Source organism: Crocodylus siamensis, chromosome 9 (assembly GCF_052110815.1).
Source record: "Crocodylus siamensis isolate JL-2025a chromosome 9, ASM5211081v1, whole genome shotgun sequence".
In the NCBI taxonomy this organism is placed as follows: Eukaryota; Metazoa; Chordata; order Crocodylia; family Crocodylidae; genus Crocodylus; species Crocodylus siamensis.
Window position 1 is genome coordinate 5,504,665 of NC_143403.1, and position 24,041 is coordinate 5,528,705.

Consider the following 24,041-nt stretch of genomic DNA (forward strand, 5'->3'; position numbering starts at 1 on the left):
TGAATCATATGCGCCCATCTGACAGTGCAGCCCACTTGAAAGGATCTCAAAGCACCCCAGGGTGCAACAACACCCTGGTTCATAGAAATCACGAAAGCAGGGCTGGAAGGGAGAGGTCATCTAGTCCCACCCGCTGCCTGAGGCAGGATCATCCCTCTCCAAGCCATCCTATACGAATTCATCATCTAAATGCTTCATACAACTACTGTCAACACAAGATACAATGCCCTAACCTGCCACAGGTAAACCAGGGGGATCGCGCACGGCAGCCAACGTCCTGCTTCTAGAAAATCTTGTTACTATCCACTCAAGAGACGCCAAGCAGAGGAGGAAAGCAACCCCCCCACCCCAGTCCGTACCAGTCTGACCATGGGGTGCAATTCCTTTCTGACCCCAAATATGGCATCATCTGTGAGCGCAGGGGCAAGGCCCTCTAGCCGGGAACCTCTGGCTTTGGTCCCGGCAGGAGCATTGGCACAGCCCAGTCCCCGTCCCCAGCCGACACCCCCGAGGGAGGCTTACACCCCCCTGACATGCAGCAGAAAGAGGGGACGGGGGCAACCAGGAAGGCCCCAAAACCTGGGAAATCCCCATAGCAAAACACAGCAATTATACGGTGTGTTTCGGGGGGGGGGTGCAGCCCCTTAGAGCATTTATATGGTTTTTGGGGGGTACAGCCCCTCAGGGCAATTATGTGGTGTCTTGGGGGGAGAAAAGCCCCCTCCCATGGAGACTCCCCATCACATCCCAGCACTACAAGGCTCAGAACTCGAGGCAGGGAGCAATGCGCACGCGCACGGCCTCGAGCGGGGGGGGGTACCCACCTTCATGATGACGCAAACAAAACGCGCCCGCCCCGCATCGCACCCCCACCCCGTACAGCCCCGCCCTCCTTTTACGTCATCACGCACCTCCTAGTCGCACCGCCCAGCTATACACTCGGCTCGCCTCCTGCCTGCGCCACCTTCCTATTGGCGGAGCGGCCTGTCTGTCAGGTCTCTCCGCGTGAGGGGCGGGGCCGCCCGGCCAGCCGGGCGAGGGGCGGGGGCGGGGTCGCTCTGCGCTGCAGCCGGCGGCGGGGAACCAGCGAGAGCGGCGGGTCCGCTGGGGCCGCGCGCAAGGGCGGTGAGTCACGGGAGGGGGCGTGGCCTCATGAATATTAAAGACAAGGGCGGGGAGGTGCTGGTTGCTTGGCCCCAGGGCTATTAACGAGAGGTGGCCGTGGTCCGAGACTGGCCTCATGCGTATTAATGATAAGGGCATGATCACCAAGCAGCAACGTTGATATTCATGAGATGGGCGTGGTCACCCGCCAAGGAGCGTCATCGGTATTCATGAGATGGGCGTGGTCACCCGCCAAGGAGCATCATTGCTATTCATGGTCGCGAGGAAATGGGCGTGACCAAACAGCCTCATTCATAATAATGAAAGGTGGGCGTGGCCATGTGCCGCAAATCAGCAGTGCCGCTGCTCATGCATATTGATTAATAGTAATAACCAGGCAGTTCATATTGTTAATATTAATCTAATTATTAGTAATTAATTGTGATGTTTACCATATGCATTCACTGTAGTTCTAAATATTAATGAGGGGGCATGTCTCTTTCCACCTATTAATTAGATGCTGGTTATTCCTGTTTATGGCCTGCTGCTGGCCATTGATGTCACATGGCCTGGGTGACAGGGAGGGGTCATGAATATGCATGAGCAGGAATGAGTTAATATTCATGTCCGTGCAAGCTAAGGGCGGGTCACATGTTTGCCTGGGGGTGGCATTGCTGGCTTCTCCTAGCCCCGGCATTGGGGATGAGGACCCCAACCATTGGCTCTGGACCAGTCCTCAGGCCCTCGACCAGACCCCCATGGTCGTGACCGAGCTTCCGGGGCAGCCGCTTGCCCCACCAGGGCTCGGTCCGGCTGGCAGCTGACACACAGGATCGCGGCCAAGCTGGGACCCGGCAGTGCTGGGGCCACCAGCAAGTCCTGGCCTGGGCGTTAATCTGGCTATGCCCCGAAGCAGCTCCATGCCTTGCTGTGTACCTATGTACCATGGCGCTCGTAGGGATTTGGGGGAGGCAGGGAAGGAAGGGTTAAGCTCTCCGGTTAAACTGATTTCAACACATTCTGACTTTCTCTGATGGCAGATTTCTCCATCTCGGGGTGAAAAGGGCAGGAGATGGAAGCTGATTCCAAACCACCAGGGAAAGCAGGAAATGTTGGCAAACTTTAAAAGAAAAAAAAAACCAGGGAGGAGAGGCACCGCTTGCCAACCAAAGGAGTGCAGTTTATTCACTATCAATACAATAGAAAGGAAGTGGGAGTTCGTGTAATCTTTAACTAAACCACGCAGGGTGCGATTCTCTGCTGGTTGAGACACGCTCAGCCCCAAGCGCAGTGGAGGAACAGGAAAGGTGGCTTTACACTGCCTGCTCTGAGTCACTCCGCTGGTACTGTTTGTCCGGCTGTGAAGACGTCCCCACACGCACCTCAAGGGCCGTGGAGGCAGCTGAGCACAGTGTACTCCACCTACGTGCACTGCTGGATCGTACTCCACCTACGTGCACTGCTGGATCAGTGACATATTTGTTTAACACCATAAACACAACAGTGGTCCCTGCTTGTTACTGATAGTTTCTGTTGTAGCTATCCGCATATCACTGAAGTACACAAGTTGTGTAAGTGCCCAGTATCTTTCAGCCTCACTGTCTGCTTCATGACATCTTTGCTAACTAGACAGAAATGGTGACGAGGAAGAGCTGTCAGAGGGTTGCTGTTAGAAACCTTGACACAGATCTGAGCTAGTCACTTTTATAGCTCTTATCTCCCCTCATTTCCAAAGCTTCTACTAGCAGCTATCAGACTGACTCATTTTTAGTAAATTGTGGACAGTCTGCAATTCAGTTGCAATTTACTGAAAATGACAGGGACGAGTCTCATCCTAGAAGCCTTGAAAATTTGGTGCACAGATTCGGTGTATAGAAAAAGTTTTCACCTGTTCTGCATTATTGACTCCTTGCCTATGGCAGGTACAATTTTGCTCCTAAGTGCTATTGGCAGAGGTTGGCTTCAGTCCATCAGAAAGAAACGTCAGAAAGAAACAACCTAATTGGTTTGCCTCTCCTGATGTATTCCAACTGACATTTTTACATTAACTCTGTATAAACTAATTTAGTTGTCAGATCTTATCGATTTTTCCATTTGATAAGCCTTAAGTGATGTGTGTTTTGGTAGAAAGGGCGAGCGTAGTGTGTGTGGTTTAAAAAACACATTAGGTGTTTTAATACTATTTGATGTTTATATTGTTTCCTTTGAGTGCATTCAATCTCTGTTTTTGCTGTACTGGCAGTACTTTGTATGTAATTAAATTATTTCAACTTGCAAAATTTGTGCCTGTAGGTCAGGAATTCTTTCTTTTATCACCAAGGTGTGGGTGTGTTTTGGGGGCAGGGGAGGAAGGGGGGATTGGTTCTCCCTTCCTCCCCTCTAAATCAATCTTTTCATGCTTTTTTTGTCTTTTTTCTCTCTCTTTGTTCCATCGCAGGACTCCATCACCTTTCTGGAAAGATGGGCAACACAGAAAGCAGCTCCTATCAGAATCATCTTTCCAGGTTTCTTCCTGAAGAACAGACGGATATTGATAAAGTGTTTGATACCTTATCTGGGGTGGATGGTCCAGCAGGAGTAAAGAATGAAAAAACCACCAGAAAATTTGTGACTCTGGCAAAGCTAAAGGCAAGAACAGTCCATCAATCGTGATATGTCTGTAATGTAACGTGTAGAATATTACTTTAGAGGAGAAATGCATACTAGTGGACAGTTAATTATGGACATTATTACATTTTAATATCACGTTAAATATGTCTGTATGGAGAAGGAGGTTCAGAAAGGGATTAGATTTATGGAGCACAGGTCCATCAGGGGCTATTAAATACAATAATTAGGCATGTAGCCCCGGTATGATGGATTGAATAACTCTACTCATGCCCTGTTTCTAATATAGTTCTTTTAAATCATCTGCTATTTGCCCCATCAGATAAGATACTGGGTCAGCATGGGCCCCTTATTTGACACGGTTTGGAATTTGTAGGCTCTTACAAGTTTTCTTTTACAGTTTAAGGTTAACTGTCACTGTTTTTGTACTCATTATCTTTTGAATTGCACTCAACAGAATAAACAACACGAATTCCAATTATGAACTAACTCAAATATGCAAATATCTTTTGTCAAAACCCTCCAAGGGAGAGAATATTGCAGTTCCCCAGAATTGATGATGTGTTGTAATTTACAGAAATTCTTGGCAAGTTGTAACATAATTAGATTCGTGTTTGCTCATATCGTTCTCTTTCAACCGTACCCATAGTCACTAATCTTCACACTTGGCCAGAAGAGAGAGAATTTAATTTTGCTTGATGAAGCCAAGGCTGTATGTTTTACCTCATTAACATATATTCCAAACTGATTTGCTTTGCACTGATTTTGTAATCAAGAAAAGAGGGGGAAATATTTTTTTTTGTAATCCTTGACAACTTGAGTGGGACAGGAGGCAAATATGTAAGTTATGACAATACAAAGAGCATATTTTTATATAAGCTTCACATGCTACAGGATCATTGAAATAAAGTTGAAGGAAAGCAGCAACATGGTGAAGGGCCAGATATTTAAAGCATTTAGGTATCTAACTCATAAATCAATGAGATCTTTAAATATCTAGCACCTGGTAGCCTGAAGACCTAGGTTCCCTTCTTGTCTTTGACACTAACTTGCTGTGGCCTTGGACAATCACATTTCTTCAGTTTCTCCTGTCACCCTTAGTCTCTCTCTCCCATCTATTTAGATTAGAAAGGCCAGCTCTTTTTATTAAAGCTATTTATATTCTTAAAGATGCAGGTAGGGACCTAGGGAGATTTAGAAAAGCTCCCATCTGCCTGAATCCCTTTAAAATCTCCCATGGTACAAGAGCTTTTGCTCTCTTTGGGAGCTCCAGCTGTTGCCCTGAAACAAATAATAAGTTGCTGACTGAGGGGTGTAATATAACTCTTGCTATTTTGGATCTGTTCAGGAGAACAATGACCGCTGTCATTTTAGTGTCGTTAGTTCTCTTCAGACCCCGTTTAAAAAGGAAATGTGAAGCCAAAGATAGGTGTTAGTCTCGTGTATGAGCCTGCTAAGCCATCCTGTATCTCCTAGGACAGAACAGTGTAGTTGTAGTGATGACAGAGGGAGATGTGGGATAGTGATGCAGCTCTGAAGTCATCAGGTAAGCTGCTTACAGGAGTTTCCTGCAGCTTGCCTCACTGCAGGCTCCTGTGGTGCTTTCCTAAAGCAGCTCTGCCCTCAATATACTGTCGTGTCTAAGACTTGCTTTCAGTTCTGCTCCCGGTGAAATCAGTGGGCATTTTACAATTGATGTCAGCGGGAATGGGTTAAAGCCATGTGTAATGGCTGCTATGATGCAGCCACGGCATTTTCATTGGCTTCATTAGAAATAAAACTGAACCTGTGAAATTTAATCCAACAAAGGGACTTTACTGCCTCTATACCAGTATTACTGCAAAGGCTTGAGTGAAGTTCCTGCTATTTTGCCTGGTGACCCCTGAGCTGCAAACCTCTGAATCCATGTTTTCTTATGGAGAGCCTTGATTTGTGTCTTTTTAACTCTTCCAAAATTCAGTCCTAACAGAGTTGTTGTAAAACTATCATGTACCTGAAAGTCAAACAACAGCTTACTGGAAACCTGGACACTATAACTGGGGATGCTATAAAATGATTGATTAAAGATGGGGATTGTCTTTCTAAGAAGTGATTCAGTACAGGCTTCACACTATTCATATCTATTAGATGTTGGTCATAACCACTGCACTTAGGCACATATGAGCTTTAATGCTATATAGAATTCTTCTTCTTCCAAGTTCAAACCTGTCCCTCTTGCTTCTTTCCCTGACAGGCCTACACACAGCAAGCGTTACCAGAGCAGATGACTGTCAGATTATTCAATGGAATGAGGAGTGTCAACCTGCCTGGGAAGGCTGCTGGGCCAAGCGAACAGATCGTTAAGGAGCAGTTCGTAATGTTTATGTCATACCTTTTAAAAGGCCTGGCAGATGAGAAGACTGGCATCATAATGGGAATGATCTCTGAGACAGCAGGGCCTGTGACGGGGAAACAGATCCAAGAGGTGAAGGGGAAATTCATTGGCTTTTGTTTAAAACTGGACATTTGTTTGGAGGTAGTGTTTAGAGCACAGCACAGAGAATTAGAACTGGATCTGACTTCGGGGGTATTTTGGGGCCAGGTGTGTGTGGCAGGTGTTACTGTGGACCTTTCCGCTGCTGCCTTCTCTGAGCTGTGCCCATTGGGTAGCCCTCTTGCAAGCCAGTGGCTGGACTTAGAAGAACTCAGTGACTGTTCCTTGTTCATACTGCTCTCCCCAATGCTGGTCTGGAGTGGCTCAATGGGAGGACAGTCAGGAGGGGACAACCCACCTGCTCGCCGGAGAACTGAGCAAAACTGAGCAGAATTCCTCTGCCGCTGCCCCGTTTGGGCTACTTGTAAATGTCACCGCCCTTTATTTCTGTCACAGTTTGCCCATGTATAAGAGCTGTCTCTTACAAAAATGTTGAGAGAGCAGAGGTGTATAAAGCATTTGAGGGAAGGGTGTAATGCAGATGGGCGATACTTCTAACACTTAAGTATAGCAGTAGGTGTCTTGGTCAGTCAAATAACTGCCATCTGCATTGATGGTCGCCCTTGCTGCTAAGCGTGTGGGGTGCTTTGGTGAGGTTCTTGATGATTTTTTTCTTTTAATATGGAGTTTGTAATGGGATCACAATCACCTCTAAGTTCACAGAGCATCTGGTCACTGCTGCAGTCCATGTACTGAACTACAGGAAGGAGCTGAAGGGCTGGGATCTGGAAAAGACTCAAGATGTTGCCAGCGGAGTAAAGACTCTGGCTTCTCAGCTGGTGTCAGAACTGAGACCTGCAGGTGAGCTTGAACATACTGAAGGAGCATGAGGCACAGACCTCACAAAATCCACTCTTTCTGTGGGATCTGTTTCCTTGAGCCATATCTGCCTTGGATTTAAATTAGATCAAAAACCAAAGACTTGAGGATTGAGATCAGATCTGGGACTGTTAATTACCCATACAAGCTGCTTCTTGGAGTTCCAGTGGCTTTTGGCCTTGAAGTCCCAGTTCAGTCCCAATTGCTGATTTACGGCTAAGTTTTGTAAAACATTGTACAACCACCTAGCTCGCATTTTGAAGGGCGTTTTGGGGCATCTGTATCCCTTTACGGTTCTCTTTAAAGCCATTATATTAGACCCCTCACTTCCTACTATCTGTTATGTTATAATAAAGACATCATGGTTCCTTGCCACCTTTTACGCACAGCTACTGGTTGTTTCAAGCTGCTGCCCTTCTTTCCAGGTATATTTAGTTGATCTTGTTGCCAGTTTCAGCTATCTTTTGCTCTGTTAGCATACATTGCTAATAAATTGGAAATACTGATTTTTGGATCTTGGATGGAAAAAAACTTGTTTTCTTAAGGAATTACATAGACTTGAGGCCCAAAGCAGCTTTGCCACTAACTTGTGTTACTATGTATTTAGGTGGAGAGATCGTGGGTGCTGATCTACAGGATGCCACGTGCGATCAAAGTGTTATTGAGGACTGGGTGTTTCGAGTGCCACAGATCTCTACTTTCCTCAGCGTTGTTATCAGGCTGGGGCTCCTTGTTCTTCATTCAGTTCCAGATGAGGCCAAAGACCTCGTCAATTTGGTTCCCAAATGCAAAGGCCTCAAAGGAGAAGGATTTGTTAGTCTCCTTGACATTCCATCCATTATATACATCAACTCCTATCTGCCAACAGAGCTGCAGCACAAATGGAGGCTTCTGTTTTCTTCTAGGCTTCACGGAGAAAGTTTTTCACAGTTATGTGGCCATATTGTAAGTAAGGGCCCCTGCCTACTGGTTATAAAGGACACAGATGGATACATCTTTGGCGGGTTTGCATCCCATTCGTGGGAAGTTAAACCGCAGTTTCAAGGTAAGAATCTTATTTTTCTGCCTAAATCTTATACCGCACAGTAGCTGCACGGGTATGTACCGCTGAAGACTTTACTAGTAGCTTTTGGCTTAAAGACAGAAAGGAACTTTTACAGGGTTCTCAAGTTGCTCCTTTTCTTAGGAATTTTTAATTAAAGTTATCTGCCCCATGGAAGAAAGTAATTTGAACCTGTAATACTTCTCTCTTCTTTTTCATATCCACAGTTGTTCATTTTATTAGTAAGACAAAATCATAATAGAAGAAATTCTTACAAACTGGGATTTCATCAAACCATTCTTTCACTATTGTTTTCCTTAGACAGTCTTTCGTTACCAGGCAGGCTCGTGCTGTAGCTAGAGTAAACGTAGTTTTCGTAATGAAAGTACAGTTCCAGAGTTGTGGTTCCTTACAGATACCCTTTGATATCCATTTCCTGGACCTGATAATTCCCCAGTGATACTGATAACACATACCATCCTCCTGTAAAATACAGGCATTGCGTGTTTCCTTGTGCTCCAAAGCAAAGTCTCATCTGGGATACCATTAAAAAATAAATGTCTAGGTATTCGTTGCTGTTGCCAACTCAAAACTATTTGGGGTGATTGCCTAAAGCTTGTTTGTTATTCACTGACAATTTGAAGAGCCTGTGGAATAAACACCCTGGATAGAGTTCCCCCTGAGTTTTTGGACTTATGTGGGTATGATGAAGACACTGTAGCCCTTCAAACTGCAGACTAAATCAAATGTCCAGTAGATGGCAATCTTTTATTTCTGGAGCAACAGTTAGGCAGAATAGTAAAAACAGTACCACTGCATACAGTACAGCTTACTCTGCTACTGTTTGTCAGTGTTTTCAGTTTAAAATTACAGTGGTGCGGAGGTTGTTGACTAAAAACTTTAAGTTATGCTGGCTCAACTGCATTTTCATTGACAAACTTTGGAGCGCTCTTAAACTAAAGCACTGGAAAACATACACAAGGTAGCATTTCAATGTGATTGCTTTGTGTCTAGTATCCCAGTGTTATGACATGTGGCAGTGCCTAATTGAGTGTATTACTTGGTGCATTTGGGCATGCTAAGGAGAGGAATTAGAAGATTTAAATAGTCAAGTTTTTCATTTGCAAATGCTACTTATCATATGTTCTAGTACATATTTTAATTGCTGAGAAGTTTTGCAAAAGACTTGTAAGGCTTGCATTCAATAAACTGTCATGGCAAGCAGGATAACAGAATCGGATGTTGCAAGAGACACTTTCTAACTTGTGGTTTTAACTCACTAAGCTGGAAACACAAGGTCTAATAATCCTAGTAAAATATTGCAGTGACTCAACATTGCACTGACTCAACAGACAATTTAGGCTGTTGAGAGTTCTTATGTACTAATAAAAACTTCCTGAGACATAGATTGACTCAGTGCATTGCATATGACTAATTTCTAAAATGTTCTTGGCTTTAATTTACCCCTTAGTCTGTATTCTTTGCACAGTAATAAATATATCGTTATATATGTGTGATGACCCCCGTGAAAAGTGAGTAGCAAATACAATATTCAACCATGCTGGGTGGATAGTACTTTGTACCATCTTAGCACAGGTATAAGCAACAGCAAGGGCAAAGCATTGGAAAGTAAGGGCCTTGCAAAGCCCTTTTGCACATACACATCTCCCACCAAGCTGAGCTAACTGACATCTGTGCAATTGTAGACAGAAGCAGGATGTGTGTACAGGTCTACTGAACCAATCCAAAGTGAACTGGTTGTATTGGGGGTAGACTAGCTTATCTGTAGTACTGTGACAGCCCTGAGAGACCTCAGATTCCTCCCCCACTGACGGACACGCACTCCTTTTGACTTCAAAGGGGCCTCAAAGGGTGCGACTGAGCACTGTAACTACATGCCTTGCTTACAGTTGAGGTTGGCTCTGCTGCCATGGCAGTACTTGTCTGGATCTATTTAGCTGGGCCTTTTTAAGATCTTCTTACCTACCATATTTGTATGCAAGTCACGTTCTTGCCTTTCATCTGGTCTCTGATACTTTATCCTCTTGTAATTGGCAGGTGACAACAGATGCTTCTTGTTTTCCATTTTCCCGTCTCTTGCCATGTACTTGGACACTGGATACAATGACCACTACATGTACCTGAATCACGGGCAGCAAACTATGCCAAATGGACTCGTAAGTACTAAGCAATGACGCATTGGAAAGTAGAGTCACAGCTGGTATCTTAAAGGGTCTTGTAAATTTGCTTCTGCGATTTTAAGCTCATTTATTTCATGTGCTGTGATTCTCAAGGAAGATTTTCATCTTGGCACTGGTATATTGTCTTGAGACTTTTCATAGACGAACTGTTCATCTTAACGTGTCTTCATCCAATGTAGTATCTGGACAGTGGTAGTAGAATTGGTGCCAATTCACCAGTTTACTTTAGTTAAAGTTCATGCTAACACACTGAATTAAGTAGCTTAAATTTGTCTTGATATATATCTAACCAAAATGATTATCATTTATGAAGATCAAATTTCTGGAGGAGCTGGGGAGTAAAAACCTACACGCAAGTTGAGAACATGTGCAAATCTGACATCCAGTGCTCTGTATGCTGTCATGCTCGGGCTGTTGGCTGAAAGAGCTGGTTGCCCATCTCTACATCATTTAAAGAGCATTAGAGCCACCAGACCTGAGACACTGAAGATCCAGACAACCTATCTTTAGTGTGATGGCAGTGTCACCCTCCCTGATGGTTTATGTTGGGTTCATACACAGAGCCTCCCAGTTCAAATGGTGCCCAGAGATTTCGCTAGAAATTCCCCATGTCTAGGACCCTAACCGACCTGCCACACCATGGTGGAGTTCACATTTTTGTAAGCAATAAGGGAAATGTTCTGCCATGAAACACATCAGCGTGGTGTCAGCAGTTAGCTCAGAATCACTCATTTCACTCTTGCTTTAGTGAAAGCAACATCAAACTGTACTCACTCATTTTAGGAGAAGGCTTCACATGAGCATCCCCTCACTGAAAAAGGGAACGGGTAGCGGGTGTTAGAATACTCAGTGGGTTAAATTTCTCAAGCAAGGAACAACTGATGTGTTTGCAAAGTACCCCGTTTCTTGTAGCCCTGTTTCAAGGGTGTATGGTACAGATAACATTTGGGTTGCACCCACAGGTGTTTGATTTTTGTACGTCAATTCAGACTTGCTTGAAACACTTCATTTGACAGTTTGGTCATAGGTTGATGAAACTAATGGTTTACAAGTTACCACTTATAGCTCAGTTTCTAATTTTACATATACTTAGTGAGTGTTTCATTTACTTTACAGGGCATGGGTGGGCAGCATGAGTACTTTGGACTCTGGATAGACTGTGACTATGGGAAGGGACACAGCAAAGCAAAATCTAGATGTACCACCTACAACAGTCCTCAGCTGTCAGCTAAGGAAAACTTTACACTGGATGCCATGGAAGTGTGGGCAGTAGGAGAGGTCCCAGAAACTGAAGAGGTAAGTCAATATAATGTCTGAAAACAGCAGCAGGAAATGCTAAAGTAGAAAAAAAACATAGTGTAAAAATCAAGCCAGAAATACTAGAAAGACAATCGAGTGGATAGTGATATACAATGAACGTACTTTATTCAGGTTTTGGAGTAACTAGTGTCTGCTAATGCACAAGCAGCTGTGATGCCAGCATGGTTGCTATGAACTTGTTAGCATGGGATGTCTCATTTCTGATTTGAGCTCTGAGACAGATTGAACTCTGGCAAAATGAATGCAAATGTACAGAACTGCACATGGGATAATACTGAACATGTTTCTGTTGGGGTTTCAGATGTGCTTACTTTTTAGCAATGGGTTGATGCTTAATTGCAGCAACGTGTTAGTAGTACCCAAGCTTGTGAGTTAGCAGCAGTATTTCATCACAGATATTTTCCATACCACGTCTTCAGGTGTTACTCTGTATAAGAGAATCAGCCCTTTAGATGCAACGTAGCCCCAGGCCACCAACACATTGCTGCTAACAAGTGTCAAGTGTATTGTGAAAAATCCTGTCATTTATTTCCAAAGCACTCATTGCCATGACAGCAAAATATTTGCACTTCAGAAGTTAACAGACACTGTAGGTGCCACTTGGAACAGGGAGGCATCAAGGGAAGAAAGGATTACTGTAGCAGGTGTCTCTTCCATTAAACAGTGGGTGCATGGTTGCTATTATACAATGGATGCATGCCTCACAAACAGCAACAGAGCCTGTCTTTTAGGAAAGACTTGTCAGGCTGTGTTTTCATCATCTTTTTCGATGTTCCCATCTGTAGCTGAACTGTTGGGTCAGATTAAACAGTTTGTTCCAGCTGCTTTGTGACCCAAATAAACCATAAATGCTCACCTGGTCCCTTCAGCCAGCTTTATGACTGGCTTGCATTACCAGGGCAGTGCAGAGCTGTTAGCATGTCATGGTGAATCTGTTCTGTTTGTAGACACCTTGCTTGGACAGCACGCACCTTCATTGTAGAAGGCTGGAAAACCAAACAATCAGGTTGTATATGATTGAGGCCACTGACTTGTGACCTGGCACCATTTACCTTTTAAATTACCCTTGTGATTTTCTTTCAGACAAAGGGTAAGAAGAGTGTCCTTGATGCTGACCCTGAGGCTCAGGCCTTGCTGGAAATGACAGGGAAGAGTCGTCAGAGCGAAGGGTTGCGAACACCGGTGGAAGACGATGATAATTAAAGTGACCTCGTGACTCGGGAAATTCTACCTGATTCGGAGACCTGATTTTTCTCAGACAGGAGATTTTCTCCTCTGTTTCTATCTGCATAATTTCCTGAAACTAGCATGAAGTATGAGTATGTAATATGTAGGTTCTGGAAGATGGCATGACTAGGTTATTTGTGAGAGGGAGAGTCAGTATTTTAAATAACTGATTAAGCCCTTTATTAATCTGTGCTGGTTGTAGCTCTATATAAATTGGATAGCCCTCTTAGTAGGCCCATCTTCTTCTCATCATGTAGAATTAAGAACAAATATTAGCACTGCTGCTTATTGACATGGAATATTAACTGGAGCTATATATAGACTGTTCAAAGATGTCAAACAAGCTTCTGATAACTCAGCTGAAAACTTATTTCTGGCAAATGAAATCAGGTCCAGCAGTGTGTTATTTTTTAAACTCTGTACACACAACAGTCCAATTAATCTTTTAGGGAAGATTCACTTAATTTGCTTTGTTACTGTAAATGTTTCAAAATCCAGCTTTTCAATACGTTCTAAGGTACGGGATTTTATGCAGAAATACAGAGCACTGGATATAGTGTTTCTGGCATTACACTGAATTATGTTACACATTTCTTGTTTCAAGTTCTAGTTAATTCATGAGTTGGTATAGAATTTGCCCTGTTGTTTTTAAATTTAGCAAAATGAAAAGGTCAGAGAACCATTCGGCCACACAGGACTCCTAACCAGTTGACCCAGTCCTGTAATCTTTTTACTCAGGAATAACTCCCATTGGGTAGATTGACACATTTCATGGAAAATGACTTCACTGGTGGCCTCATCCATAACTGGAGTGCAGGGTTAGGCCATAAGAAGTGGTAAGTCACAAGCCCTGCACAGATTTCTTGAATGGTTCAAGTTTAACATTGCCTGGAAAAAGAGTTTTTTTCATACTCTGGTTTTAGAAAAACTAACAATCAGGATATATTTTTTAAAAGTACCTTAACTCCCAGTACACCGCTACTTTTCCTATTTCTCTATTTACTGCACTTGTCTCTGTTGGTGAGTAGCTACAGGCTGTTACACTCAGGGCTTTTTGTATTAGATTCCAGTCCCAGCAACCAGTACGTTGGTAGCTTGACTATTGCTGACTTTCCAACTATGTAATTAACTAATTAATAACACCTACTTGCACTGGGGACCATTCCATCCCAGGTAGAGAAACAGGGAAGTGAAATTCAGTATTTGTTCTCATGATTAACACGTATAATTGAGCATGCCTTTTCCTAGTAAAAAAGATGGTTTCAAAGACTCTTCCTATTCCACTGTCTGTTGTCAGAGAGGCGACCTGAATTTTCACTGTTGCCACAACTTAATGCAAATAACATCCTCTAACAGTATATATGTAGATAATTACATATAGGCTTCAGTTAGGCCTAAGATTATCCTGAAAGTATATTCTGATATACCTTTTACCATGGTGCTTGTGTATAGGGTGCTGAAGTAGGCTGTTTCAATTGGCCTGCATTTGTGCCTTCAATGTGTACTGTGAAAAGTAATGGTTCTGGAAAGGGGAATGTGAATGGATCCCTCCAGCTCTTGCTCCTGGTAATCAGCTACACATGTATCCTACCTATAATGATGGTTATGGTGTATATGGTAGATATTAGACACATAGGATATCTCAGGCCTGAGCCAGTATTCTCATACCTATACCTATGGGTCTCTATACATATGTTCCAGGATGGAGGGGAGAGAGTGCATTAATTAAAGCTGCTCTGATAGCTGCTTTAATTAAAGCCCTTTAATTTCTGCATCATGTGTATTCAGCATCCCGCACTTCAAAATGGCAGTGGGGGTGCTTAAACTAAAGCTCATTCGACAGGCTTCAGTTCATACACCTTCACCACCATTTTGAAGTGTTGGGACACTAAATAGACATGACGTGGAGGCTGCTGGAGCACTTTAATTAACACGCTTCAGCAGAATGGAGTCTGCTCTGACATGCTAATTAGCGTGCGTCGGAGCAGACATCCGGCAAGTGTATAGGTGTCCTAAGTGATCAAGAGGGGCTCCAGAGTCCTTAACACATTGAAAACTTCCTTGTTGAATAATTATTAAGCCTTTTTTACATGATTATTTTCTCCTCTGAATGATTACACGATCCTTTTCAATGATGATGTAGCAAACATGGTGTCGAAAATAAATGAATACATGCATGGACTTTTCTGTCACACTTTTTTTCCCCCTAAACTTTTGCTTCCTGAAATCCCCTGATTCTTGTGCAGTTTTCATGGAATCATAGAAAATGAGGGCTAAAAGGGACCTCAGGAGGTCTCATCTAGTCGAACCCCCTGCTCCAAGCAGGACCAGCCCCAACTGGATCATCCCAAATGAGGCTTTATCTACCCAGGTCTTCAAAACCTTCAAAGATGCAGAGTCCACCGCCTGTCTGGGTAACCTGTTCCAGTGCTTTACTACACCCCTAATGAGAAAGTTTTTCCTAATATCTCACCTTAACTTCCCTCGCTGCAAATTGAGCCCATTACTCCTTGTCGTGTCGTTTGCCCCCACTGAGAACAGTCCAGCTCCATCCTCTTTGCAGCCCCCCTGCAGCGAGTTGAAGGCTGCTATTAAATCCCCTCCGTCTTCTCTTCTCCAGACTAAATCAGCCCAGTTTCCTTAGCCTCTTCTCAGGAGTCATGCACCACAGTTCCCGAACCAACTTTGTTGCCCTCCGCTGGACTCTCTCCAACTTGTCCACATCCTTTCTGTAGTGGGGAGCCCAAAACTGGACACTTGACTCCAAATGTGGCCTCTCCAGTGCAGAATCGAGGACAAGAATCATAGCCCTTGATCTGCTGGCAGTGCTCCTACTAATGTAGTCCAGTAGCTTCTACACGACAGGGGCTCATGTGCTGTCAAAATGGACTGGGACGGAGAAGATAGGTCACTGCATCTCTTGGAAAAAGGCATCATGCAACTTCTCCATTTGAGTGTGTTTCCAGGGGCATGGGGGGGTTGTCTAACCTGAGCCACAGATTTCTCTTTCTAAGCAGGCTATAATTTATTTAAAAACCCAAGATTCACAAAGAGCTTGTTAATATTTAATGATCTGCATGAACAGTTAGAGGTTGATGCTGCCAAACAATGGTTATGGGAGTTACTGGCTTTTTTTAAAACTTCAGTAAATTGCAGAAATGTTCTTTACCTTCACACTTAGGATTTGAAGAGCTGATTTATGTTCCTCTGAACTGCTCTGTGGCAGCACGGAAAAGATCAGTGTTGGGCAGCTTTGTCAAGGCTTTGAACCTGATCCTCAGCTAATGCACCTCAGCAGAGCCGCTTCACTCCTGTGAAGTCCTGCAGTTTATGAAGAATCAGGCTATAGACTTTTTATCCCTAAATCAGATCATATACAGGAAAAAAGGAGCTTCAAGAAGCTCAGCAGCATCTATATGGGGCTGTCAAATTTGGGGTCCCAAGGGCTTTAGGGATACACAGGGTTAGGCTGTAGCTGAGCAGAGTTGTGCAATCTTTAAATATTGGACTTAGGAAGTGAAGAAAGGCAGCGAGGTGCCTAAGTCCCATATGGATTTCACCTGCTGCCCCAAGCAGCTTTTCTTCACAAGAAGCTTTAAGGGGTGGGAAAGTGTGTGAAAACCAGGCTAAGCCATTGACAGGGCTGGGGAGTTTGCAGCTTTGCACCTAACATTTCCATATGGTGAAGTTAGCTGAATGGAAAAGGATTTGAAATGACTGAGCAGCTAGCTCTGCAAAATTATGCACAAGAAGGTTCGAGCAAGATTTCCATCAGTAGCTGGGACTCCATTTCTCCTAAAAGCATCTCTTACATACTTTCAGGTAGTCAGTACTCCATTGGCAAAGCTTATCCCAGCTCATTTTCACAGGCATTATGCTCTTTACATGCACGCTGTCTGGATTCAGCTCACCGCTGTGCCCCTGGCTTGTCAGTTCATTACGGCGATCCAGGTTGGTCCCACGGCTGATGCTACAAAGACATCCTCTGTTGCCTCTGCAATTCGTTCGGGAACCTGCCCGCAGAGCAAAGCCCTGCACTTGTAAGAATTTCCCCTTGGCATTCAGGAGCAATGGGCCCTAAATCTCTTACCAAATGTGATGTGTGTAAGAGAGACATCCATGATGATTGTGTATGATGGAGGCAGACGTGACTCAGCCAAGCCAGGCCATAGCGAGCCTGTGCTTTCCCACTTCAGAGCCCCATTGGGAACAAGTTATTACACCAACTACCAACCCCCCCAGTTGGGAGTCAGCAGGATGTAATCATGCCCTGTTGGGATGATGGTTGCACCACCACTTTCTTTGTCTTGGGAATAGAAGCATTTTTTCACTTGGAGGGAGACTAGGGAGACTGCTCAGCGGTGGAGAACAAAGCAAGCACAACCCCCATTTCAGGTCTCTAGACACCCAACTGAATGAACTGCATTTTCTTAAGGCCAGCTGATCTGGGCTCCACACCCCATAAACATTCACTGTAGGAAATAGGATAAGGTTTCATGGAAGCAAAGAGAAAATAACTGGCTGTTATTTAAGCGTTAACCTCTGTTTTTAACAAGGCCAGTCTGAGATCGACTCAGAAACGTCGTGTTTAAAACATTGGAAACGCAATTTTATTAATAAAAGTCCTTGTGATTTAAATAAATAAACTTCCGTTTATGCATAGTTGATTTTTCAGTCTGGGTGTATAGCCGTGTGACCCAGAGTGATTGTCTCAGATAAAACAATACAGATCAATGTGTTATGAAAATATACGTAATGGTGGGTGCCCGGTGGCAGCTTGGAAGCCTCCTATGGAAAGCTGAAATGCCGTTGGTGAAGAACAGGACAGGACTGTAATCTGGTGTGGGAAGGCCTATCCAGGGACGAGGTATTCAAAAAGGGATTTGCATAGGCACAAACTGACACATCTGGATTACAAAATGTCACAGCTTTGTTCAAAGGACGTTCTTCATAGAAGTCTCTTGTCCATCACACCTCAGGGTGGCTCCTCACTTGCTTTGTTCTGCAGCAGCGTTTTTCGCACACCTTGATGAGCTCAGACACAATAAAAACCGAGGAAGCCAATCCGGCGAGAAACAACAGATCTGTCAACAGAGCAGGGGACAGAGTGCAACCCAATGGGTCAGATGGATTTTGTGCTTGGAAGAGCACCCAAGTAAGGCCCCGACTCCATTAGAGAAATTTGTAAAGATGTCAGTACAAGGATGCACTTACACCTCTACATGTCACTACATGGATGCACGCGCAGCCTCCCAATATTGATACAACACACTGATGAAAAGCATGGTTCATATTGTTGTGACTTGATCTGACAGCAAGCCATACACCAAATGGAAGAAGAGCACTGTCTAACAATAGGGTTTTGTAATGGTGTAACTATCCACTAGTTTGGTTTCTTTAATGAAGACAGAAGTCTACTAACCACAAAGAAACACTTTATATACTCATGCTGTCATATTTAGCCTGGATAATAGGAGGAAGTGATTCATAATACAATTAACACTAACATTTGCATTTGATTTAAAAAATCAAGTTAAACTGACCTATAAGGAAGAATTTCCCCCTCCCCACCAGTATACATGACAGCAGGCTGACTACATTTTTATTCATTTTTTCTCCCCTTCTTCTGAGCCATCACATAGTGGCTGGACCTGTGTTAAGTAGCTCAGGGCACATCTCTACAAACTCAATGTGCCAGGATGGGGCATTGCACTATGACACCTGACACACCTGGGGCGCATCTACATGAGACACTTACTGCGCATTAGCCTAATAACGCTGTGCGGTAATGTGGCGGTTAAAAACCGTGCTAATAGCATACTGCATAGTGTTAATAGGCTAATTTACAGTAAGTGACACAAAATAACTGTGCACTGGCACTACTTTACAGTAACACTGCACATTTAATTTAGTACTTTATTAAGCAAGTACTAAACTAAATGCACAGTATCTAAGGTGCATTCATGAATGTGTAGACGCGTCCTTGTGTCCAGAACCGACATGTGCCCATAACCTCTGCCTTTTAGGGGAGATCATTACAATACATGCTCAGTAGTGTGCTAACCTGGCCACACTCATTCGGGTTTGTGCAGTATCTTGTGTGGAGCACTTCAGGACAGCACTCCCTTGTTGACATGCCCTCAGCAGTCAAATCCACTTTAGCAAATCTCACAGTCATCTTAAGCAGTTAAATATATAATGTCGCTGTTGTCTTACGAACTTACCTAATGCTCCTAAACTCTCTGTTTGAAAGATCTTTTGTAAGGGAGGAACGTACACCACAGCCATTTGCCCTAGAAGTGACCCCAGGACGGAGTACAAGAACATACGATTCCGGAAAAATCCTACCTCAAATATCAACTTTGTCTGGAAAAAAAAGAAAGAAATGTAAACATTTCCCAGTGTCTGCCCACAGGTGAACTCAACACTGCTTTGCAACATTAATCATCGTTTGGACAGGCGCGGCTTTGGTGTCTATTCGTTACACACAGCCATTGTCGTAATTAAGCAAAGCTGGTTCCTTTTTTTGATCGCATGACCAAAATAGAGCTCCTCCAAATTAGTCAAAGAAATGAGTCCCCTCCCTGTTTCTGAATAGTTTGTCTTAGCAGGAAGGTCAGGCATGCATTTCGGCTCCCAACTAAAGACCCAATAGGTTGCCAGGTGTCCATCACCTCACCTGAGACCGGCACGTCAAGGCATTGAAGAGATCGAAAAACACAAAACAAGTGAACGTCATTGTTGTGGTTCGGGGGGTTATGCCACTTTCGGGATTCTGGAAACATGTGAAATGAAGACTCGTTAAAAATAGCCTTTGGAGCCATGCAAAAATGCACTCATAGAACATTTGGATTTTTATCTTGCTGGGATCCTATGACCCCAGCTGACTTCCTGCCCTTGGGGCGGGGGCTGGACTCGATGATCTTCCAAAGTCCCTTCCAACCCTGATGTCTATGAATATGAAACTATGAGTGCGGTCTGTAACCGCTGCTGTTTAAAAAGTCACAATCAGCTTGCAATCCAAGCCAGCACTGTGCTTACAATCAAATCATTTCGTCTCTTAAATTCTTAGCCAAGTGGGCGAATTCTGATCAAACATCACGACAATTTGCTAATTAGTTCCATCCAATTAGCAAAGGACTACTGAAGTATTTTACAGATAGCATGTGCTCCGAACCCAGCATCTTAAATCCATTTAAGGATCATGTGTTGTATTTTTAAATTTTCTCAGTAATCTCATTTAATCTTATTACTGAACATGGACATTAGGATTAATTTGTAGAGTGACACATCCCCAGCTTTAAAAGGTATAACAAGTGCCGCATGGGGTGGTTTATGGCAATTTGATGCAGAGTTAATTCTGCTGGTTTAATAATCATGTATATAATAAAAACGTATAAACTCACTATATAGTTACTTGCCTGGCTTTGCATGCAGCTGAGAAAGCGGGCAAAAAAGTCGATATTATTACATGATAGTTGAACTTTATGATATAAAGTCAGAAGCTAAAACCCTTCAGCAGTACTGGTTTAATAATAGGAATTCAAAATGCTTACAGGGTGCTTTTGACCTCTAGATATCTAAGAACCTGTGATTACTTTAACGATGATTATCTTTCTATTATTGATGGGAAAAATCGGTATTTAAGAGGTGGAGAAAGCACATTAGTGGTTGATTTGAGAGTCCAACCCAGGTGTCCTGACATGCAGCCCTGACCGAGTGCTCTTTACTGAATATCCTACCTTCCTAGACAATTGTTCTCAATGTTAATTCTAGCAAGCTAACTACCCTGGATATAGATATATATTAGTTCTCGGCGCCAGTGAAAACAGGATGGACTAGAGGTATTTCTCACCTCTTTCCAAAAGACAAAGAGGGTTCCACTGATGATGATGATAGCAGACATGAAGATTTTCAGGATGAGCACCCTGCTGAGTATTGTGCCTGTAATACTCCGGGGAGGGTGTTTGATGGCATCTTTATCAACTGGTTCGACTCCCAAGCTGTCTCAAACACAAATCACATGTAATTAATACAAAACAGTTCATTTGCTCCACTTTCCCCCCCTGCTGTGGAATGGAGCCAGAATCCTAGGGGACTGAATCCATTGCTCGCTGGACAGACAGAGCTTTAGGATCATTAGTGCTTGCTCTAATGCAATGCCATTTTGCCTCCATTGTGTGTGGCAGGAATGCAATGAATGCAGGGGAGCAGTGTAGGGATTATTTTATTCCCCACAATGTGATTTATGTATTGGGTCTCTACAGTGATGTGCTAGATTATCAGATGATTCAGACCCCTGTACAATCTTACAGTTCCAAGACCACTGATACCCTAGGCAGTAGGGCTTTTTTCCAACAGCTAAATACAAACGTTTTGTTTCAAGAAAGCTATTGGTTTCTGTTTCCCTGAACACAGATTCCCAGAAGGAAGTAAAGCGGGTAACCATGCTCCAGTAATTTATGGGGCATAGCAGACTCATTCCTGGTCCAAGAGTGGAAGAATTTGGAGATTCAACCTCAAGACAGACATACAGTAGAAGCTCAGGTCTTGGGGTAGATGTTCTTGGAGAGTTTGGGAAGGGCTGGGACTAGGCATAGGGAGCTTGGTAACAGTCACAATAGATGCGTTGGGATCAATAAACCAGTTCAGCACCCATTACCCTTTGAGCCCACCAAGCATAATAGGTTCAAATGCTTAGGATTTTGCATACACATTTGCATTAGATGCCAAATGGTACATAGACTTGTAGCCAGGTAGCTATTAAACTGGTTATTTGCATTTGCAAAATCATTCAGAAATGTGATCTGAAGAATCTGATTAAGCTTCTACTTCGTATTTGTCCTAAATATAACGTAATTAAGACTCTCAACCATAATCAAAACTTTCAAACATAATTAAAACTTGTTATATAAGAAACAATAAAATATATGCAATAAAGCCAGGAATGAGAACAAGCAGAGTTGGGGAAAAAAATTATTGAAGGTCAATAGATCCCTAAAAAGATTTACAGTTCTTTAGAGAATCAAGACAGCTTCTACAATTTTAAGTTCAAAGTCAACTTTCTTACCACCATTAAAGTCAATGGAATTGCATGCACGTACTGCAAGACTACTTTTGCCCCTACGTGTCTTTCGTTACCTTTGAGCCGGTGGGCCATCCATAATGATATTGATCCATAAGATCTGCATGGCGTTGAGTGGATTTGGTAAATTGAATACTGTTGACAGAGTAATTAAGCTCAAAGCTGAAATGCTCCTGCAAAGGACATAGTGTACGAATAATAGAATATTATTCCAGACAGCCTAGCTAGCCAAAGAGCTGCTCGGCACTAGAGTTAGAGCTGATATGTACTTACGTGCTGAGCTGGAAGCGGACAAAATTTTTTATATTGTAAAATATTCCCTTTCCCTCCTCTATTGCGTTCCTGGAAGGAAGAGATATGAGACTGTAGAGACTGACAGATCCTAATGCTACTTCCTATCTAGCAAACACTTTTGAAACTTTATAGTCAATGCTATAACCTCCTTCATTATGCCCTTCTCCCACCCTTTATTTCATGGAAATTCAAATGCTAGTTTGGGATACATCTAATGAGACAGGGGCCATGAATCCTGTATCTATCGTCCAAGCATGATGTTGGTGCCAATGGTATCAGAGGAATTGCACCAAGGAGCCACAGGTCACTGCAGTAAGCACACGTCCTCCATGGGTCTCGGAGGGGGAGTAAGTAACTGGCTCAGGGTTATATGGGATGTCAGTGGCAGGGCAGGGAAGTCGGGTCCTCAAGTTTTCAGGCTAGCATCTTTACCACTAGACCATCCTTCCTCCTCACATTTGGCTAAGGGGCTCTGTCAAGACTAGTAGATGAGACGTGTCCGTGTGGCATTTTAAATTGTTCTGCCACTCTGCCAGCTGGTTCTGTTCTTGGGAGCTCACCGTGCTTTGAAAGGCACAAGCGTCCTTCCTGTTTGTATCCTGGATGATGCAAATGGAGCAAGGAACAGGATCCCCCACCTTCTTCGCTGTGCCTTCAAGCTCCCCCCTTCACCCTCAAACCACTAACAGCTACCAACCTATCTTGGTGAAAGATGGGATTCGCAAGAACCACCCCGCTGAAACACTTGAAATACCCAAGTTATCACTGTATTTGGGGATGGCAAAGAAACTGTAGCCCAAATCTACAGCTAGGTCAGAAAGACATTGCTTCATGGACTGCAAGGTACGCTGCACCACCTCATGACACAGCTCTTAAAATAGTCTCAGTACAAGGTCACATAAACACTCATGACATTTGCTGTCAGGAAAGCATCTGACGTTCTACCTACATGATAGTTGAGAAATCGTCGTCCACTAGGATCATGTTGGCAGCCTCTTTGCTGACATCGGTGCCTGCTTGTCCCATTGCAATCCCAATATCGGCAGATTTGAGGGCCACCGCATCATTTACCCCATCCCCTGTCATGGCCACAATGGCACCAGCCTTTTGCAAAGCCTGGGTAAAAGGAAAAAATGAATGACTGCCTAGCCAGAAGGATGTCTCCTTCTTATGAGTCCCTTCCAGTCCTTAAAAACTATGAAGCTATGAACTATATAGAAACAAGCTCAGGCCTGCAGCAAGTATGCCATTTGCAATTTGTGCTTCATAGGAGGAGGGGAGCTGCACACCTCAGATAAGACAATGAACTTCAGCAGCTCAAAACTGTGCAGAGTGATCTGTGTAGTGCACAGGAGAAGGATTTTCAGTTCCAACAGAGCCTAGATTTGCAGAAATGCTTAGCGCTCACAATTCACCGTGGAGTCCACAGGAGGAGCAGGAAATACTTGAATATGCCGTGTGCGTAATTATGGCTCTGTTTTAACTTCTCTCTCTCAAACAGCCCAATCCCATTCAGAAGGGGACTCTCTACTGACGTGGGTGAGAGAAAGTCTAGGTCCCCCCTTTGAAAGCACAGGGTTGGGAGGAAAGTTATACCTTTATGATTTTCAGTTTGTGCTTTGGACTGGTTCTGAAGAAGATGGAAACCTGGAGGATGATGACAGAACGGAGAAATATATCAAGACGGAGCTACATTAACTAGAACGATACAGCATCTCTGCAATTGGTTGCAACACCCTTACTTGTTTGACCGTGGATGATAGCTCTGACTCTGCCAGTTGTTCCAGCTCTTCCCCAGACATGGCTTTCAGCTTCCCATTGCAGAGTCCAATGCTCCGTCCTGCAATGAAAACCCAGCCTAAAATTCAT

The 24,041-nt window shown here is 43.7% G+C and overlaps 2 protein-coding genes and 1 long non-coding RNA gene across 4 annotated transcripts in view; 1 reads left to right on the forward strand and 2 right to left on the reverse strand.

Annotated features, from left to right (window-relative positions):
* LOC149857077 (uncharacterized) overlaps positions 1-1,037 on the reverse strand; it is a 31,109-nt gene extending 30,072 nt beyond the window's left edge. The window contains exon 1 of the long non-coding RNA XR_016444256.1: positions 912-1,037. This is a non-coding gene — a long non-coding RNA (uncharacterized LOC149857077). The remainder of the gene's footprint in view (positions 1-911) is intronic.
* MEAK7 (MTOR associated protein MEAK7) lies at positions 1,015-14,974 on the forward strand. 2 transcript variants are annotated; one of them, XM_090063207.1, is made up of 8 exons: positions 1,015-1,125; positions 3,542-3,732; positions 5,945-6,175; positions 6,841-6,985; positions 7,611-8,048; positions 10,104-10,222; positions 11,363-11,542; positions 12,650-14,974. In XM_090063207.1, the coding sequence occupies exons 2-8, from the start codon at positions 3,565-3,567 to the stop codon at positions 12,767-12,769; spliced, it is 1,401 nt and encodes a 466-aa protein (XP_089919333.1). In that variant the 5' UTR covers positions 1,015-1,125; positions 3,542-3,564; the 3' UTR covers positions 12,770-14,974. The 2 variants fall into 2 exon arrangements, with proteins under 2 accessions (XP_089919333.1, XP_089919332.1); XM_090063206.1 differs by lacking the exon at positions 1,015-1,125 and adding an exon at positions 1,239-1,431.
* A 2,409-nt stretch (positions 14,975-17,383) lies between these two features.
* Positions 17,384-24,041, reverse strand: part of ATP2C2 (ATPase secretory pathway Ca2+ transporting 2) — a 38,895-nt gene continuing 32,237 nt past the window's right edge. The window contains exons 19-27 of the mRNA XM_090062371.1: positions 23,915-24,012; positions 23,769-23,819; positions 23,122-23,288; positions 22,152-22,220; positions 21,935-22,051; positions 20,649-20,796; positions 19,473-19,568; positions 19,018-19,159; positions 17,384-17,877 (exon numbers count right to left, since the gene is read on the reverse strand). Of these exons, the coding sequence (XP_089918497.1) occupies positions 17,762-17,877; positions 19,018-19,159; positions 19,473-19,568; positions 20,649-20,796; positions 21,935-22,051; positions 22,152-22,220; positions 23,122-23,288; positions 23,769-23,819; positions 23,915-24,012 (1,004 nt within the window). The 3' untranslated portion in view covers positions 17,384-17,761. The remainder of the gene's footprint in view (positions 17,878-19,017; positions 19,160-19,472; positions 19,569-20,648; positions 20,797-21,934; positions 22,052-22,151; positions 22,221-23,121; positions 23,289-23,768; positions 23,820-23,914; positions 24,013-24,041) is intronic.